This window comes from Eulemur rufifrons, chromosome 6 (assembly GCF_041146395.1).
Source record: "Eulemur rufifrons isolate Redbay chromosome 6, OSU_ERuf_1, whole genome shotgun sequence".
Classification (NCBI taxonomy): Eukaryota; Metazoa; Chordata; class Mammalia; order Primates; family Lemuridae; genus Eulemur; species Eulemur rufifrons.
Window position 1 is genome coordinate 62759954 of NC_090988.1, and position 19737 is coordinate 62779690.

The following is a 19737-nucleotide window of genomic DNA, read 5'->3' on the forward strand; positions in this document are numbered from 1 at the left end:
TTCTGGAGATGGGGCATGTGAATGTTTGTAACAAACTCCTAGGGGATTATGATGCACAATCATGTTTGAGAACCTCTACCTGTTCTAACCACTTCATTTTGTAGGTGAGGAAATGGAGACTCAGAAATGGAATCCAAGATCACACAGCTATTGAGTGGCAGGTCTCTTAATCCCCTGACAAGAGCCTCCAGGGCTGGAGATCAGATTTTGGAGATGTCCTTATATATCTGACATCCTGAACAAAAATGGTTAATGATGTGTGATAAGAAAACATAATTTTATTTTGGTTTCTCACCATTTCTTTAAGATTTTACAGTGGGGGGGGGGTGTAGTAATTTTCTCAGATTAGGCAACATCAGGACTTCTCTGCTTTCTGTTAGGTAAGAGGCACCATCTAAAGTATAATTTTCAAAAAAGAGTAAAATTAGCACTTTCAAGCCAAGATGAGATGAACCTATACTGTGTTGAGAATCTACTATCTTGTTTGTTAAATTTTAGTTCTACTCAGAAATTGTTGCCTGTTTGCTGATTAGTCCCAGCAAAGGTGAGGTGAATGAGTTAATAAAAGGCTTTAGTAACGTCTCCCTGGAAGGATGCACAGCTGGCCGTGGGGGAACTGCAAGCCGGGGGCTGGGAAAAGATGCAAGGTCCAGACAGCTACTCCCACGGTTTCTCATTACTCAGGGCACATGGCTTCTGGAGCACACTTCTTTGCTCCATTCTTTTGTTTCTCTACACATCAGCATGCACGGAGCTAAAAAGGGACGCCCCCGTCTTGGCTCTGCACAACCATCAGCCAAGTGCTCAACTTCTGACAACAGTCTCTCCCGCTTAGCTCAGAGTCTTGGTTGAGGCTCTTGGGATTGGCTGCTCTGCAGTCAGCTGTAGCTAGAGGGAAGGGGCCTGAAGGAGGCAAGACAGCTGCCAAGGCGCTGTGTGAGTGTGTGTGTGAGTGAGAGACAGACACAAGAGCCCACTGAGAACTTGAGGTGGGAAAGCGCGATAAAATGTGCATTTTAATTATTTCCAGTATGCATCCTTGAAATACTGTGTTTTGTGTGACCCCTGTTATCCCAAATGAGCCTGGCAGTCACTCTGGCTTTTATTTAGGCAGGATAAATTTGGGGGAGGGGCGTCTCACAGGAGACCTTGGTTGTGCTTTCCCCATTCACGTTTCCACAACATTTGGGGTCTTCCTTTGCATAAGCCATTGAGCTGCGAGAAACACGGTTATCCTCCAAGAAGCAGCAGCCCCGGCCTTGCCCTGATGCACCTCAAACTTCCCAGTCTGGGATGGGGGTGGAGAAGTGGAGGCTGACAGTCACGGATAAGCGCAAGAGTGGTTGGTTGTGCCCAGTTCGGTGGCGCCTGAACACACTGCAGTTCACTCCAATCATTTCTTCCAGGAACTGGCTCACTCTCACCGGCACAAGACACGGGCCTAGTAACTGCACAGGCAGCAATGCAGGGGACGAGCGAGCTCCTCCCCAGGCAGCCGGCTGGAAGGCACTGGGAGACAGAATAGCAGGGTTGGCTCTGTTCAGATCCTCGTTTGTGCCAGGCTGTATGCTGGGTGCAGAGCCTGGGGAAATGAAGCTTTCAGGACAGAGCGCACCCAGCCTGAAGGGTTACACACACGCACGCACTCGCATGTCCCGCAAGGGGCCGATTTGGGGCATCCTCCTTGCTCAGGGCAGCCCAGGGGCGCAGGCCGGGGCGCGGCCCCGAGAGCGCAGAGCCTTCCAGGGCGGAGGGCGGCGCGAGGGAGGGAGCGAGGGAAGGGAAAGGCGAGCGTGAGCTGCCTCAAATGCTTGGAATAATTCCGCTTCCGTTTGGAAAGCCGCAGCCTCAGTCCCGCCGCCGCCCGCCGCGTCCGCCCAGCGCCTGCTCCGCGTCCCGACCGGCCCGCGGCTGCCCGCGCCGCTGCCATGGCCACCTCCCCGCAGAAGTCGCCCTCAGCCCCTAAGTCCCCCACTCCCAAGTCTCCCCCTTCCCGCAAGAAAGATGACTCCTTCTTGGGGAAACTTGGCGGGACTCTGGCCCGGAGGAAGAAAGCCAAGGAGGGTGAGTACGGCCGGGCCCAAAGAGCCCTGGGGGGTCGGGGGCCCGGGAGGCTGGAGGGGCCGGGTCGCCAGGTCGCCGGGGCCGGGCGGAAGCGCGCCGCGGGTGTCCGGCGCGGTGGGACCTGCGGCGATGCGTGCTCGCGCCTCCCGGGCACGTCGGGCCGGAGCGCCGCCCGCCCCGCACTGCGGCCCTGCGCCCGCGGGCCATCGAGGCGGCGCCGCCCGGGCGCCGGCTTCCTGGGCCTGGGACCAGGCCGACGTCCCGGCTGGGCCGTGGGCGGGCGCCGCGTGGCATCCGGAGGCGGCCGGACCGGAGCCCAGGCCCAGCCCCAGCCCGCAGGCGGCGTCCTCCAGTGGGCCCGTGCCCCCGCCCTCTCCGCTCCCGGAGGCTGGCATTTCCCAAGTTTCTGCGGAAACTTTTCTGGGCGCCGTCACTCTCGCGCTTTGCCTTCATTGGTCTTTGAAATCAGGTCGTGTCTTAGACCTGCTGAAGGCCTCTAGCTGCAGCTTTGGCCTCTGGGTCTTTTGTCCAACCCCAAGGCCCAGTAGGGCTCTGTTCATGGAATAGATCAACATCAAATGTTTGTTGAATGAATGAGTGAAAAAACTGGCTATTCTAGCGTTCCTGCAGTATAATAAATGATAAGCTCCCACCCATGGAGAAAGCCTGGGGTAGACACACAAGCTTAGCGTCGTGACCCTGCTGTGGACTTAGGTGTTCAGGGCTTTTGCAAAAACCGTTTTCGTTTTCCCACCAGGGTAATTGAGGCGACCTTATTTTTTTTTTCGAGGATGGTTTGCATGTAAAATATTTTGTCCCTTGGGCAGATTTTGCATCCTGGTTTTAGGTTTGAAAAATGAGGTGGCAGCTTTCAAGACGCACTGTTAGTGATCCGTGTGTAGATAGAAGTTGCTGGGTTAAAAATTTTTTTTAATGGACTGCTCAGTTCATTGGAAATAATCTGTTGAAAGCTGTGATGCTGAGATGTAAAAGAAGTTTCGTGTTCTTGAGTTATGTTAAAACATAAAAAAACAACTTCAGTGTTGGGAATTATCAAACTTGACACAAAGAACCAGACTTCTCTACAAGTCTGAAAGGAGGAGCAGCAAAGCATAACCCCAAACCCTCCCCCCAGTTTGGTTATTTTGGTAACCTGTTGAATGGTGTACAGTTGATAGCAAATCATGAAATCCTGGTTTCTTAGAAAGCCCTTTTCTAGACTATCTTTCTAACTTTTTTCTACAGTGTTCCTGACAGAGGCTCATCCAGTTTAAACTGGGCAACTGAGAATTACTGAAGCTTGTGACCTCCCAGGAGTATTCACCTTACTGTTACCATCTCCGTAGAAAAGTTAACTTTATAGTCAGCCAAAAGTTAGTCTCTCTGTACCTACTACTATTTGTGGAGCCAGGAAATGAGTGTGATGGTAGCCTTTCACCTTTTTCAAATGGACTAGCTTGCATTCTGGAATCTTCCCTCCACGAGGCTGAATATCTTCCGTTCCTACAGCTGGTCCTCATAGACATGATTTCAAGGCCCTCTGGCATCCTGTCTCTTCCGTTTCACTCAGGGTCCCTGCAGGAAACAGAAAGCCAACTTAGTTGGGATTTTGACAATAATTTAGGGAAGAGACTATTTCCAGAGCTGTGGGCAGGGTGAAGGGAACCAAGAAGGGATACTGGGGCACCCAGGGGGAAGCAGGGGGAAGGGATAAGGGAAGCAAACTGGAACCCATTCAAAGCTGGAGCCATGGACGAGGGTTGCCCACCAGGAACTGTAGTCATAGAGGGAGGCTGCCACTGTCGGAAATCGCAGATGGAGCAGGGAGAGGGTGGCACAAGAAACCCACATTCTGCGTGTTCTCCCTCTTCTTGCCATTGCATCTCCTGCTGGTGCTTCCCATTGGCTGAACCCAGCGGGAAGCCACTGGAGTAACTGGATCTCAGTGATGCATTATATAGGTGCCAGTTCCCTAGGGCACAGAGCAATACAGAGAGTAGACCACAGCAGGGAGTTGGGGGAAATGGAGAATACCTAGCAGACCCCCTCCAAGGGAGCTGCCCAGAAGTCAATGTAGTGCAGTCATAGTGCAAGGTAGCCAGCCCAGATTAGAACAGGACTGTCACCTTCCTTAGTCTAGCACAGACACCATGTCCTTTTAATGCAGCTAAGGTTGCTTTTCTCTATTCTGCCAGGTTTATCACGCTATTAACTCTCATTGAACTTGTTATCAGCTTGAAGACATTTTTATATTTGTTGCTCCTAAACTATATCCTTCCCATTCTTGGGTTTACTCAGTTGGGTTTTTCAAACCAGGTGCATGATCTTATTTTTATCCCTGTTCTACTTAACTGTAAAGTCCAGATTCTGTCATTCAATCTATTAGCTAATCCAGAGGCTGTAAATGGTTTGGAAGAGCAGACAGCTTCTTCCAGAGGGGCTGGCCACCACCCAGCTCCAACGGCTTACTGCTGGAGGGTGGTGGTTCTGTGAGCCCAGTCGAAGAAGGTGGTGAGGGTCTGAAAGGACTGTTCTTAGTGCGTGCTGGGTGGGTGATCAGTGCTGTCACTGTCTAGGGCACACTAACCATCACTTCAGTAGCAATAAGGCTGGGTCTTGCTCTGCATCCTGCATAAGCTCACAGCTTTGTGCTTTGTAGACTGCCTTCTTCTGCTTTCCCCCTGGTGTTCTAAAACCTCTCATTCTTCATTCCTCAGGATCATTGACATTGGTCTGTCCACAAATTACATCAGTTTCTGCATAGAATTCTCCTGGGCCCAAGGATCCCCATTCATTCCATACTTGCTCTGCCCCACTGTGGGACACAACAACTGGAAAGACATAATACATGTTGGTTAGAATACAGTTGACTGTTGAACAATGTGGGGGTTAGGGGCACTGATCCCCCACACAGTCAGAAATCCACCTGTAATTTTTGACTCCGCAAAACTTAACTTCTCATAGCCTACTGTTGACTGGAAGCCTTACTGATAACATAAACAGTCCATGAACACATTTTGTATATGTATTATATACTGTATTCTTACAATAAAGCTAGAGAAAAAAATGTTAAGAAAATCATAAGGAAGAGAAAATACTTTTATAGTACTATACTGTGTTTATGTTGTCTGTTTACAAGATGAATCTCTGTCTAAAATGGCCATAGACCTCAATCTATGGTACTTATTAAGCAACTCAACTTTTTCTTGTAACATCATGACTTTTATCTGCTTCCTGGGAGCACTTTCAGCATCGCTAGTGGCAATTTGTATGGGTCCCATGGTGTTATTCAAGATTTATGGTATTGTACTAAAAACAATGAAAAATACATGAGAATAGAAAGAGATCACTTTTAACTGTGACATGCAATTTACTGGAGAGATGAATTAGCATCACATGGCATTTTAAGTGAATACTTACAACACTTGATCTCACTGAAATAGCAACAGGAGGTGGCTACAAAATTATTACAGTAGTACAGAAAGAACAACAGTTAATTTTATGCAGCTATAACTTAATACTGCATCTTTATGTTTGCTTACATGTATAGTCTGTGTGTGTAAGTTTTGATAGATTTTAACTTTTTATAATAGATTTCTGTATATTTCATAGTAGCAAGTAATGAAATAGACTAGTATCTACATATATTTTATGCATTCATGACATACCTAACTTTTTGTTAATTTTTTCAATATTTCTAGGCTACATGGTTTGTCTGCAAAGTTTTTCAAATTTTTGCAGATCCCCCCAAAATTTTCCAATATATTTATTGAAAAAAACTGACATATACACTTCAAACCCGTGTTGTTCGAGGGTCAACTGTTAATAATTTCATATAAAAAGTTTTTCTAAGGATACCTACTACATACATCATAGAATGACTGTAAGTCTCATAAGAATACATTCAACTAGTCATCACTCCTGTGTTTTCATAAGAAAAGATAGTGTTAGAGACCAAGAAAGAGTAGGGGTTAAAAGCATGATCTTTAGTATCAGATACATTGATTGTTTGATTTCTGGTCCAGCCACTTATTTATTACTATGACTTAGAACAAGTTCCTTAACCTTTCTAAAGCCTCTGTCTTCATCTGTAAAACAGGAATGAAAATTCCTTCTTTACATGGAAGTCATGAGGCTTAAGTGAGACAGAGAATGTAATATACATTGCATGGCATAAATAATGGTAGCTGTTAAAATTTACAACACAATTGTAGTCCTTGAAATTTGGAATAGTCTTTTTATTATGGACTGCAGAAGCTTCCATAGGTTTTGTAAATAGCCTCATAGCCCATGACTATATGAAACCCATGTGACACTATTTTGTCCCTTTAGGAGTTAAGGGATCTATCTTTGCAAATAGATGTTCCTGTTTCCCAAGATGTCATATTTCAGCATTTTATAATATCTGGGCCCATTCTCATGAGTTGTAGCTATAAGTGGCTTTTGTTTTTCTCTGTGGTCTTCGTTTTGGTTTTCAGTCCCCGTTTATGTTCTACATGGGCCTCCTGTGTCCATTCTTAAACTAGCCTTTCAGAGTGTACTTGCCAGGGGCCACTTGTCATCTTTCTTCATCCAGATCCATCCTCAACACTTGCTCTTCCCAGGAACACCATCTTGAATCTTATCTGCCTGCTGAAGGTGCCCTAAATTAAGTCAGTAGCCCTGGGCATTCCTATCATTTACTCATATATTTAAGTTCTTATCCCCTAGAGTTTTACATTTTGTCCAGTGCCTGAAGTATCCAATGAAGGCTCTAATTTCGTAATTCTTGTAATAATACTAATCCTTATCTCTTACTTCTCCTTGGCTGTCCAGTGTTGCTGGGGAAAATCCCCAAACCCTGCAGCAGATTTTTGGTTCCTAGAGTGAGCAGAACCCTTAGCACTGTGGAGCAATCCTTTCCTTCTCTCCTAATCGGTTTGCATTTTGTTTTCCAAAGTGCCTCATCCAAACCCTTACCGCTCAAACCCTTCCCCAGACGTTGAGATCGAAAATCGAAAATCGAGAGCAAGTGTGAGCTCCTTCAAGTTCCCCTCCCTCCACCCAGTCCCACCCACATCTAAACTCTCCTTTTGTGCTCCCATCCTGTCCTAGTCCCCTCCAAGGAGGTCCCTTCTCCCCTTGCTCATGAGACCAGTCCTTTCAGCTTCCTCCCAGACCCAGCACAACCAGAGATCCAGGGAGCCTATTTCTCATCTCCCCAGTCTCTATCTTGCTGCTCTATCCCCAACATTCTGTAAATAGGCTTAAGTCCTTCTCATCTGAAGAAAATCTGATGCTGGTTTCCTCCTAAGCTACTCACCACAGGTCTTGAAAGAGTTATCTGTACTTGCTCTTCTTTCCTTACCTCCTAGTAACCTTCTGATCCACGATTCCCGTGCTTTCCCCAATTATTTATTGAGTGCCTACCATGTGCCAGGCACTGTGCTAGATACTGGAAAGGAAAAAAAAAAAAAACAGACAAAAATCCCTGTACTTATGGAGCTTACATTCTAGTAGGGGAGACAGATAAGATACATTGGTAAAATGTGTGTATTTTGTTAGAGTAATGATAAGCGCTATACAGCAAAATAAAGCAGGAAAAGAAAACAGAGTGCTGTGTAAGGGCTGATTTTAAACAGGATGGCTTGAGAAGGGTGTATTTGAGTCAAGAGCTGAGGGAGGTGAGGAGAGAGCCATATATATCTCTGCAAGAACATTGCAAGCAGAGGGAATCACAGACCCTGCCGCATGAGTGGACCTGGTGCATTATTGAGGACCAGCAGGGAGGGGGCTATGACTGCAGTAGAGGGAGCACAATTGTGCAAGGCAAGGAGGTCCTGGGGTAAATAGAGGCAGGGCAGGGCAGGCCCTGGAGGCCCTTGTATTAATAAGACTTGAGCCTGTACTTAGAGTGAGATGGGAAGGTTGGGAGGGTTGTGTGCAGAATAGCATGATCTCACCTCTGTTTTAACTGGGTTGCTCTGATGGTGTTAGGTGACTGCAGGGGACAGGGTAGAAGCAGGGAGATGAGCCAAGGGTCTGCCAGAATGGCCCAGCTGAGAGATGGAGCAGAGTGGCAGCAAGAGAGTGAGCGAGCATCACATTCTGGATGTATTTTGAAGAGACAGCAGATGGCAGTTACTGAAAGATTGGATGGCAGATGAGAGAGTAGAAATAAGATGACTCCAGGGGTTTTGGTCTGACCAACTGGAAAGATGGAATTGATTTTACCTGAGTTGGAGAATCCCGCAGGAGAAGCTGGTCTGGGGAGGAAGAGCTCAGTTTTGGATCTGTTTAGCTAGTGGTGCCTACTGGACTTCCAGGTGGAGACGTTGAGTTTACAGTTAGTTCAGCAAGTCTAATTCAGGGGAGGGGTCTGGGCTGGAGAAACAATGGTGTGTAGGCGTGTTTATTTAAAGCTGTGAGACTGAATGGGGTCATTGAGGAAGAGAGCATGGATAGAAAACAGAAAAGTTCCAAGGACTGAGCTCGATGGCTTTCCAACATTTAGAAGGTAGGAGGTGGGGAGGAACCAGTGAGAGAGACTCAGAAGGAGGATGGGAGCCAATGGTATAGGAGGAAAACCAGGAGATTGTGGTGTCCTGGCAGCCAACTGGAGAACCTACCCTGTTCCCACTATTTAAGTGACTTTCCTGGCTGAGGTCCCCAAAATTCACGTTCTCCTTTTCAATCCGATTCTACTGGGCTCTTGGAGGCATTTGGCATTGTTCAGCTTTCTCTTTGCCTTAGAATTAATCTTCCCTCTTGACCTTTTCCACACTGAATGTGTCCCCTGTGTCTCTGACTACTCTTTTTCAGCCCCCTTCTTGGGTTTTCCTAATTGTTTACAGTAGTGTTTCCTGGGGTCTGACTTTACCTGCTTTGTCCCCCGTTTGATTTCCCCTGGGTTATCTCACCTGCTCCTGTAGCTTCAACCACCATCTGCCCACTGATGATTCCCAAATCCATTGTTCAAATCCTGATCTTTTACCCGTAGTCCAAACACATCTTCCTGCTGTCTCTTGGATGTGTCTCAAGATCCTCAGACTCAACATGCCCTAACATGGAATTATTTTTTGACCCACGTGCCCAAATCTGCTTCTGCTCTTCTGCCATCCCTCCAGCTGCCTAAGCTTGCAGCGTTGCATCACCCTGTGTTTCAGGGGTCAGCAACTTTTTCTTAAAGGGCCAAATGGTAAACAGTTTGGGCTTGGTGAGCCTTATGGCCCGGGTTGTCACTCTTCATCTCTACCTTTGTTGCCATAGACAATAGGTAAATGAACACGTGCAGCTGTGTTCCCATAAAATTTTCGTAATGAGCCTGGGCAACATAGCAAGATGTGGTCCCTACAAAAAGTAAGAAAAGTTAGCCAGGCATGGTTGTGTGTGCCACTAGTACCAGCTACTCAGGAGACTGAGGCAGGAAGATCGCCTGAGCCCAGGAGTTTGGGATTGTAGCAAGCTGTGATCACGTTGCTACACTCCAGCTTAGACAACAGAATGAGACCCTGTCTCAAAAAAAAATATTTTTTTTTAGTTATGGGCGCTGAAATTTGAATTTCACATAATTTTCATGTGTTATGAAATATGCTGCTGCTTTTGTTCTTTCTCAGCCATTTAAAAACGTAAAAGCCATTCTTGGCGCCCAGGCTGTACATACAGAGGGCAGGCTGGCCCCTGCTCGCTCGTGTTCCCCACATCTGACCGCTTCTCACAAAGCCCTGCTGATTCTGCCTTCTACATAGGATGGACTTAATTCAGGCTTCATAAATGCCCTGGATTGTTTTTGTTTATTTTTAAAATTTTACCCCCTGTATTTTCCACCTGAAATGTGTTAGCCACCCAACTAGTCTTCCTGTCTCTAGTCCATTTTTGTTCAATTCATCCTTCATCCTTTTGCCAATATGTTGTTTTTTCTAAAACAGAGGTCACTTTTCCCCAGAACAAACTTCTTAGCATGGCATTCAAGCCCTTTATGACTACTCCTTCCTTTACCTTTTTGGTTCTGTCTCCTCTATTTCCCTTTAAAGAAATCTCCATTTTAACTACAGCCAAGTTTTCATTGGGGAATGTCTTCCTTCTCCAATCACATCATGTTCTTTCACGTTTCTACCTGTACATGCTATTCCATATTTCTGGAAAGACTGTTTCCCTTTTCTATACAGCAAACTCCTGCTCATTCATTAAGTCCCATCTCAGATATCCCCTCCTGCACGGAGCCTTATTCCACAGTGCTCCCAGGACGAGTGAGACGCTTCCTTCTCTGTGGGCCCACAGCGCCTTGTCCCCACTCTGTGGCACCACTGGCCACACTGCATTGCAGCCGCTTGTGGGTGTGCCCATTACACCCTATGGTGCGACCCCTCTTGTCTACCGTCATGTTTAACACATGATGAGACTGGAATTTCTATGGGATGAATTTCCCCATATTTACCTTGGTGAAAGTAGCCCACCACTAATTGGTTATGTAATCATGGACAAGTCTCTTCCCCTTTCTGGTATTATTCTCCCGTTTCTAACATTAGAGGATTAAGCAAAATAACCTCTTAGGCCTTTACAGCACTGTTTTTCTACGATTTCTGAGCTCTCATTTCACCAGGCTTCTCTCAAATTCAGTTTTATTGTCTGTGTAGGGTGGTCTGGGAATTACATCATTACAAAGACCTCTTTCTTTCCTCCCCTAATGAAGGCACCTCTGTGTCGGGAGGAGGAGATGGATACCAGGATAAGCGGGCCCCGGCCCAAGGACACTGCCATATTAGGAATCGGTCTTCTTGTCTCGTGGAATATCTCTATTTGGGTAACAAGCACAGTTCATAATTATGTTTTAGCCATTAGTCCGGGAGCAGAGATGAAATCCTCTTGTGAACATTTGTAGGCATCTAAAATCTCCACTCACTGTCATGGAACAAAGAACAACATTTGAGGGAAGCCCTATGACAATTTCAATAATAAAATATCTTTTAAAATAAAAATAAAATACTTCAAAAAAACAGATGTAAACATCCTGTTCATTTTCAATAGGTTGTGCCGCCTGAAATCAGCAGGAAATCTAAACACAAGCTTTGTCCGAGGACCAGAGCCTGAGGACAGGAAGCCTTCCCGGCCTAGGCCCTGGGCCACAGCCCTTCCTTTCTGTGTTCTCTGCAGATGCAGTGAGGGCAGGAGTTGTGTTTGTTCTGCTCACTTTTGCATGCTCAGTGCCTAGCATGGCACCAGGTATTTAAAAAGTGTCCTGGAAAATGGTTCTTAACCAACTGCCTGACTTATCAGTGGGCATCTTATGCCCATTGAGGGAGTCCCCAGGTTACTCCAGACTCTGCTCCGACCTCCGATGACTCTTTCGGTCTCCAGACTCCATCCAGGCCTCAACTTCTGGTGCCCCCTTGTGTGCATGCATGTGTGTGTGTGAGAGAGACAGTGTGTGTGTATAGCTTATAAAAATGCCTTCTCCCTGCCTTTAAGAATCTCTTTATCTTTGTGGGAAGATATTATCCGTTAGTCCTGCAATTTGGCAAACACACCAAGGGCCCTGAGACCCGGGGGTCCTAGAATCTGTGGGTGCTGATTTCACAGGGCAGCTGTGAGTCTGCATGGAGGCCCGCTGGTGCTGGGGGTGACGGGAGGGAACATGGAGGCCAGTGTTGTTTGTCTTCATCCAGGAAAGCTTGTTTTGCAGAAACGGCTTTGCACATGTCCATGTTAGAGCGCTTAAATGAAGGAGGACTAAGGTGAAATAGCCCATTGGCAAGACTTAGGGGAGGTAAGAGAGATGTGCAGACCACGACTCTACAGGAGAGATTCAGATCAATTAATCCCGAAGTCTGTCCTCTTCCCCCTCCCCCACCTATTCCTTCTTGCCCATTTCAGCTTCATTTCCTCATAAAGTACAAAGCAAAGGCAACTGCAAGTCAGCCAGAAGCCGGGCCACTGTCATTACTCCTCAGCAAGGGTCCTGTAACTACAACTCTCTCCACTTCAACCCACCAAAAATAAAAAGAACCTACTAAGAGGAGAGAGTGGCTGGATGCTGCACCTTGGTGAGCTTTGCCTGGTCTCTGTTAATTACGGCTGCTTAATTTTCATTCAGGCCTGGGACAAATGTTTGCATGATGTGTAACTCACTACAGGACTCACCTAAAACTGGTGCTGCTAGCATTTACTAAGTGATCACTCTGTTTGGAACAGGCCAGCCTGCCAAAGCCTCAGTAAACCGACTTTGTAACCAAAGTCATTGTCTTCGCTCTGAACCAGCCTTAGGGCAGTGTTAAGCCGTGGATGGAGGGGGCGGTGAACTTTGTCAGTTTAAACAGGAATATTCTAAATTATTGTACACTCTTCTTGGAGGAGAGAAGAATGAACCAAATCACTTAGCATCTGGTTTTTTAAAATAAAAGTTTTTTCTTCTCCATTATATTAATAAAATTAACGCATGCTTATGGGATTTATGGAAAAATAGAGAATTGTGCAAAGTTGCAACTCCTGAAAGCAATCACTATTAGCATTTTGTTTATATTTTCTATTCTTCTTTATTATAACCTTTTTCTTTTTTCATAATTGTGAGTATACTATGTAATATCAATAAAAGTTTTTTATCTTTGTTTTTCACTTATTACAATGTAAATTTTTTTCATGTTATTATGAATCTTATTAAGCAAAGTTTTTATAGGTATATAATATTCCATTGAGTGATTGTCTCAGTGTTTACTTTGGTCTTTTTTTTTTCTTTTGGAAACAATTTGACCTAAAGCTTTTTAAAAAAATTTAGAATAATGTCCTTTGGCTGGAGTCCCAGAAGTAGAATTACAGGGTGAAACAGTGACAATTAGTTTGTTTAATATCAATAAATTAGAATTGATAACCAAGGGGAAATGACTGCTTTTGGGTCTAGGTGATCTCTCTGATCGGTGGTTGCAGAGAAAAATCATCATCGTTAGGCTGAAAGTTTCTATTTGCTTCTGGCTGACAGGACCAGATTACCTTGGGGTGGTCCCAGGAGACCAGATTTCCAGCCTGGCCAGTAACATGCTCAGGGTAAGGCTCTAGGACAGGCAGGTCTTTATTTCAGAACATTCCTTACGGCTGACCTTCCATCCATAGATGGCCCTGTGTGTCACCCCAGGGATCTGCTCCCTTCTGACAGAGCCCAGGGTGTGGCTGCCTTGGGAACTGTCATTCTTGATGCTCCCCTGAGAAGTACAGCCACGCCCCTGTCCCCTCACCACTCCCGTGGGAGACCCAGGGGAGGTTTGGTCTAGAAGTCCTCCTTTCTCCTGAACACTTCCTCCCTACCTCCCAACTCCTGAGCTCTTGGACTTACCCCACGACAGTAACCACAGACGAATGGGAGGTAATCATGAGACAGGCAGCTGAGCGCTACGGTAGACGTGTTTAGGTGGAACCCTTAGGAGACATGGTGATTTCAAGCTGGGTCTCGAAACCAGAGGAGGAACCTACCCGCCCTAGGCCCACAGGAGAAGGGACAGGCTTTGGGAGCCTTCTGCATTTCAGGCGGATTTTGACAGAGTTGGTTGGGCTGTTGCCTCAGGGGCTCCATTTCCTCTACCTGCACTAGAAGCCAGTAGTCAGGTGTCTCATTTCATCTCTGAAGAATGGATCTGAGCCAGTTGGAGCTTGTCATTATCACGCCCAGCACCTCAGGGAGTGTTCCTGGGGAGTCCCTGGCAGAAGCAGACGCTCTCCCTGGGAGTGATGCATCCAGGGCATTTATTTCAGCGTTGAATCATACTCCATTCCCTTCACTCATTCCCTTATCTCTTTTAATATCCAGAGGCAACTCCCCTGTTCTATGCTGTGAAAAACAGCCTGACTCTGAGGAGCCGTGAGTGAGGCTCTTCATGAAAATACAGCATCTCCCGGAGATGATGATGATGATGATGATGATGTCGGACTACCAAGGGGCAAGGCTGCCGGCCTGCTCCTGCTCCCACGGTGACATAAACCCAGGTGGAACAGGCTCTGTGCTCATTTCTTTCCAGCATACATTCATTGGTAGAATAATTAATCTGCCAATTACAGCATTACATTGACTTTTCACTTCAAAACTGTTATTCCAGAAAGCAGTTTTTGTCTTGGCCAGTGTGGCTTTGGCTGCAGGGCATCCTGGGGGCCCCTGGTGGGGAGGAGGAAGGAGAGGAGAATGCAAGAGGGGTCTGCAGTTCCATTGCCACATTTAGGGGGCAGGGCACACCAGGTCTGTTGAGGCAGACATCGAGATGGCAGGGTGCAGAGATTCTGAGCAGGGCATGCTTGGATCTCTTGAGTGCCTGAGTTAGGGAGACTCATCAGAGTCCAGGTTGGGGGACAGAAGCTAGCAGAATTTAGTAGGCAGGTTAGAACTCTTCAGTCTCAGTATGGAACTCCTGGCTATACAGAGTGGAGTTGGGTGGGGAGGCTGCCCGAAGTTCACACAGGGACCTGGTCCTTGCCTCACCCACCTGCTCCCCTACACTCAAGGCTTGAAATAAACTTTTCTTTCCATTGGGAGGGTTTTCCTGTCACAATAAGGCTGAGCTCTCCCTGGCTCCCAGCCCTGGTGAGGTGTACCTGTAGTAATGACAGCTGGGAGAAGCCGGGCAGCAGGAACCGACAGTTTTGACGCTGTTTGCAAAGCACAGGAGGAGGGTAACACAATTCTGTCTTAAAGCAACTCTCAGGATATAGGAAAGTCCTGAAATATCGCTTTGCAAAGAATAGCAGCTGCCTCTTGGCTGAGGGTTGCAAGGCCTCTCTTGCTGGGCTCAGTAGCTCTTCCAGCACGTGCCCGAGTTCCCAGAGAACAGAGTGATCTCTTCACCTGCATTTCCTCCATGGCCGTCATTATGGTAAATTACAGGGCTCCTGTGATGACTATAGAGAGGCAGATTGATCTGTTCCTTCTGATTGTCGCTATGCTGAACGTGGCTGAGGTGATGGGCACCCAGATTTCACACCTTGTAATGGCCCTGCCAGGGTGGATGTTAGCACAATTGGGACCTGACACTTCAATAAATCTGAGACATTCTGCTGCAGAGATCAAAGTTCAGAATTGCTTAAATTGGTGTTGGAGCAGGTGGGAAACAGGAGTCCAGGGCCATGAATTGGATAGATGGCAATTGTCGTTCAGTTTATAAGGTCTGAATGTCAGCTTTTCAGATGATATGACATCAATTTAAGCAATTTGGGCTCCCAGCTTCCTAGTCCTTTCAGTATTACTGATTCTGGGAAGTGTGATTCGTGGTCTAGCTTATGCTCTTGTGTCAGGGGGGAAAAAAACCCCAACACCCCTGCTTGTATCTCTGGAGCTGGGAGGTTGTGTTTGTGCAGGGTGGATATCAGTGGGTTATCAGTTTTCACGGGAGTGTGGATGACGATTTCATCTCCTGCCTGGATGCACTGGAAACTCTTAAGCTACACTTCCAGCCATGACCTCTTGCCTTAACTTCAGACTCATTAGCATGTGTGCGTCTTGTCATTGTCACTTGCATACAATGCAAGATGGACCTGGATTTTAACACAGGACACATGGTTCCCAAAGACTTCTGATGAGGTGGGAACGTGCTCTGGTTTCTGTGGAAGCTCAAGTCCAGAGGAGAGGTGGTCTGATCCATATGGAGGAGTGGGTACTTTTTTTTTTTTTTTTAAATATGGCAGCTTTACTGAGATACAGTTCACCCAATTAAATGGTACAATTCACATTCAGTTATGCAGCCATTGCCATTATCAATTTTAAAGCATTTTCATCACCCCGGAAAGCAACCCTGTACCCATTAGCGGTCATATCCCCTCCCTTTCCCATTCCCTGTCCCCAAGTAATTAACTAATCTACTTTCTGTGTCTATGGATTTACCTATTCTGGACATTCCATATAAAGGAAATCATGCAGTATGTGGTCTTTTGTGCCTGGCCTTTTTCACTTAGCATAATATTTTCAAGGTTCATCTGTGTTGTAGCATGTATCAGTACTTCATTTTGTGGCTGAAAAAAATAATCTATTATATGGATATAGCACATTTTGTTTACCCATTGATCAGTTGATGGACACTTGGATTGTTTGTACTTTTTGGCTATTATGAATAATGTGGCTATGAATTTTCATGTACAAGTTTTGGTGTGGACATACGAGTATATTTTCATTTCTTTTGGGTATATACCTAGGAGAGGCATTTCTGGAGCATATGATGATTCTGTGTTTGACGTTTTGAAGAACTGGCGAACTGTTTTCCAAAGCATATGCACTGTTTTACATTCCCACCAGCAAGGTATGAGGGTTCCAGTTTCTTCACATCCTGCCAACACTTGTTATTGTCTGCCCTTTCGCTGAAGCCACCCTAGTGTGTGTGAAGTGGATCTCATTTTGGTTCTTATTTGTATTTCCCTGATAGCTAATATTGAGCGTTTTTCATGTGTTTTTCGGACACTTGTATATCTTCTTGGGTGCTGGTTTTTAAAATTCTGCAGAGTTCAGTGTATGTCCCCTCAGTTCTGTGCATTATGAGAGGTCTGGCTGTTAACCCAGAAAGATGCAGGCTGTGGAAATCTCTTTCTCCCATTTTTTAACATTGACTGGGACACCAGAGACATGCCGCATCTTGTATTATGTGTGTTTCATCTTGCAGAGTGACTGTGATCCTGAAATACTTCCTGTTAAGTAAATTTTCATAATCCTATTTATATCATTGACTTTTATTATTAAATTGGAAATTGTTTGGCTGGAAACAATTTTAACCCCAAGTTGTAAAAATCAACAACAAAAACCCCAGGAAGGTAGCAAAGATTTTAAATTTGTGCATTTAAGTGAACTGTGGACATTCTTGATACATCATTATTTTCCAAATAACACCACCAACAACAATAACAATAACAATAAGGGCATCAGGGGCAGGCACTTATGTAGTGCACTGTGAGCCAGGCACTGCGTTAGGTGCTTTACATGTATTAACTTATTTGATCTTCCTAACAACACCACGAAATAGGTATTATTAGCATCGTTGCCACTTTATAGATGAGAAAACTGAGGTACAGAGAGGCCAGGTAACTTGCCCAAGGTCAAGGCTAGTGTACTAGTTAGGGTAACCTTAGCTACTATAACAGATAAGCCCACATTCTCAGAAGCTTAACATAATAAAAATTTGTTTTTTGCTTACGGCAGAACCTGGTGGCATTGTTTTTGATCAAATTATCTTCCACATGGTCATTCAGGGATCCAGGCCCCTTTCATCTTAGGGGTTTGCCTTCCCCCGGGTTCTACAAGACTTCACCACTCAGCTGCGGGTGAGAAAGAAACCAAGGTCTCAATGATAGGTTTTGAAGCCCAGCCTGGGTGTGGTGCCTATCACTTCTGTCACTTCCCACTAGCCAGAACTCAGCTGTGTGGCCACACCTACGTGCAAGAGAGGCTGGGAAGTGGTTTTGTTGTTTACCCGGAAGAAATAGGTTTTGGCAAACACATGCATCATTTGGCCCTTGCTAGCAAGTGGGAGAAGTGGATTTGAACCCAGGCAGTCTGGCTCCACAAGGCTGCTCTTCACTGGCACACTCTACTACCTTGTGCTCAACAGGGGCTCGAAGGTGTGAGGAAAATGTGTGCAGTTGCATAGGTTTTTACTGGGTTTTCTTCTCAGATGTAACTGTATTTGGTTGCCTGGATATTGTTGAGTTCATTGTCTTTCAGAAAAAGAATAGCAAGGAAAACTAATATTAATCAAGTATTCGCTCTGTGCCAGGCATCATTCTAAGCATTTCACACATTCTATTTCATTTAATCCTCATGATAACTCCATGAGATAGGGAATTATTAGTATTTCCATTTTCCAGGTGAGGAAGCTGAAGCAGAGAGCTTTATTCCATGTCCAAGGCCATGTTAGCATGTGGTGTCACAGGACTTTGAACTGTTCCCCCATCTACTGTGCTAGGTGGGAGTTGAAGGGAAGAGGAGAGAAGATGCGAAAGCCAAAGCCACCAAAGGTACAATTCAGATTCACAGTGCAGCTAGAACCTTGTTTGGATCTTGCTTCAAACCAATCAACTTCTACAAGTCACTTATGAGACTATCAGAAGAATGTAAACACTCAGCGGGAGGTCTTATGATACTAAGGAATCTTTGCCAACTTATTGGATGTGAAAGGGATGCTGTGGCTGTGTTACAGAAAATGTCCTTATCTTTTCAAGATGCACATTGAAATGTTTATGGATGACATGATAAAATGTCTAGGATTTGCTTCAAATGATGCAGTATAGGGGTTGAGGTGTAGATGGAAACGCGTGGGCACAAGTTATTCATTATTGTAGAATGGTGATGGGTACATAGGGGATTGTTGTACTCTTCTTTGGCTGCATTTGAAATTTTCTATTGTAGTTACAGCTATCCCATGGTAGACTTGGGGGATCAGTTCCAGAAGCCCTGAGTATACCAAATCCGTGCGGATTCAAGTCCCACAATCGGCCCTGTATATCTTCGGGTTTCACATCCTGCGAATACTGTTTTTGGTTGATAAAAAATCCACCTGTAAGTGGACCCTCGTAGTTCAAACCTATGTTGTTCAAGGGTCAACTGTATAATAAAAAAGACTTTCATGGATGATGAGGGTAGACATTCTGTAGTCCCCAGATAATAAATGATGTGATGGGGGTGAGCTCGGAGCACTGAACGTGTTTACTGAAGAACAGCTGTTTCGTAAAGGGATCTTCAGGGACTCCTTTTGGGAGTCATTGGCTGGGTTTTGAACTCTGATTCGGGGATAATCCAGGAGGCAGTGCTCGGTGCCTGGAGAAGTGGGCTCCTGGGGGTGGGCCCTGGAGCTGCTAAAGGGCAGAAGCACAGGCTTCTCGAGAGACCAGACCAAAGTCTGGGCTCTGCCCTGGCCACATGGCCTCAGCGTGGGCAAGTTGCACCACCCATGACAAATATTTTGCTGAAAGGTACAGCGTGGCCCAGGCGCCAGCTGCACTTTAATTAAACAGTGAAAATCCATCAACGACTCGACCTCCTCCGCTGGCCAGCTCTCCCGAGTCCCAGGTAAAGCCTGCTCACGGCTGGCCAGGAGGACCTCCTGAGTCCCTGCCTTAATATCAACAGCCATCTCTCAGCAGCCCAGCTTCTGACTCGATGCAAATTAAGCCTGGCATTTGGAGATGGTATTAACTGTCCTAAATCAATATTCCAGAGGCAGGATCAGAACAATTAAAACCCTGCTTTCCCACTCAGATTGCTGGAGTATGTGTGAATATAAGTTTTCCAGTTCGCTTTGAAAACTCAGAATGTTGTAAAAGATGGGGTCTGCTTGGTGATGCTCTGAGCGTAGTTTATTCCGTGTTCAGCATCTTTTCCTTTTGTTTGTACATGTGTGCAACATATGCCAATCACCTAGGGGCTTTCCTATGTGACATCACATTTAATCCCAACAGGAACTCACTTATAATGTCCTAGTTAATCCTTAAAGGAGCTCCAGGAGGTTCCCATTTTGCACATGAGGAAATGGAGGCCCAGAGAGGTGAAGTGACTTGCCCAAGGTCTCTCAGCTACTGAGTGGTAGAACAGGGATTTCCATTGGTTTCTTCATACTGAAGTCCAACTCTTTGCTCGATATAACACAAGTTGGGTTTTCTGAATAGTGTTTATTTTTCATTCATCAATAATAAACAACAACAATAGGTCAGACGCCAGTGGCTCACATCTGTAATCCTAGCACT

At 45.8% G+C, this 19737-nt stretch overlaps 1 protein-coding gene across 1 annotated transcript in view; it reads left to right on the forward strand.

Moving 5' to 3' along the window:
- The first annotated feature begins 1751 nt into the window (after window positions 1-1751).
- Window positions 1752-19737, forward strand: part of PARVA (parvin alpha) — a 145895-nt gene continuing 127909 nt past the window's right edge. Inside the window, exon 1 of the mRNA XM_069471173.1 lies at window positions 1752-2064. Coding sequence (XP_069327274.1) covers window positions 1929-2064 — 136 coding nt within the window. The 5' untranslated portion in view covers window positions 1752-1928. The remainder of the gene's footprint in view (window positions 2065-19737) is intronic.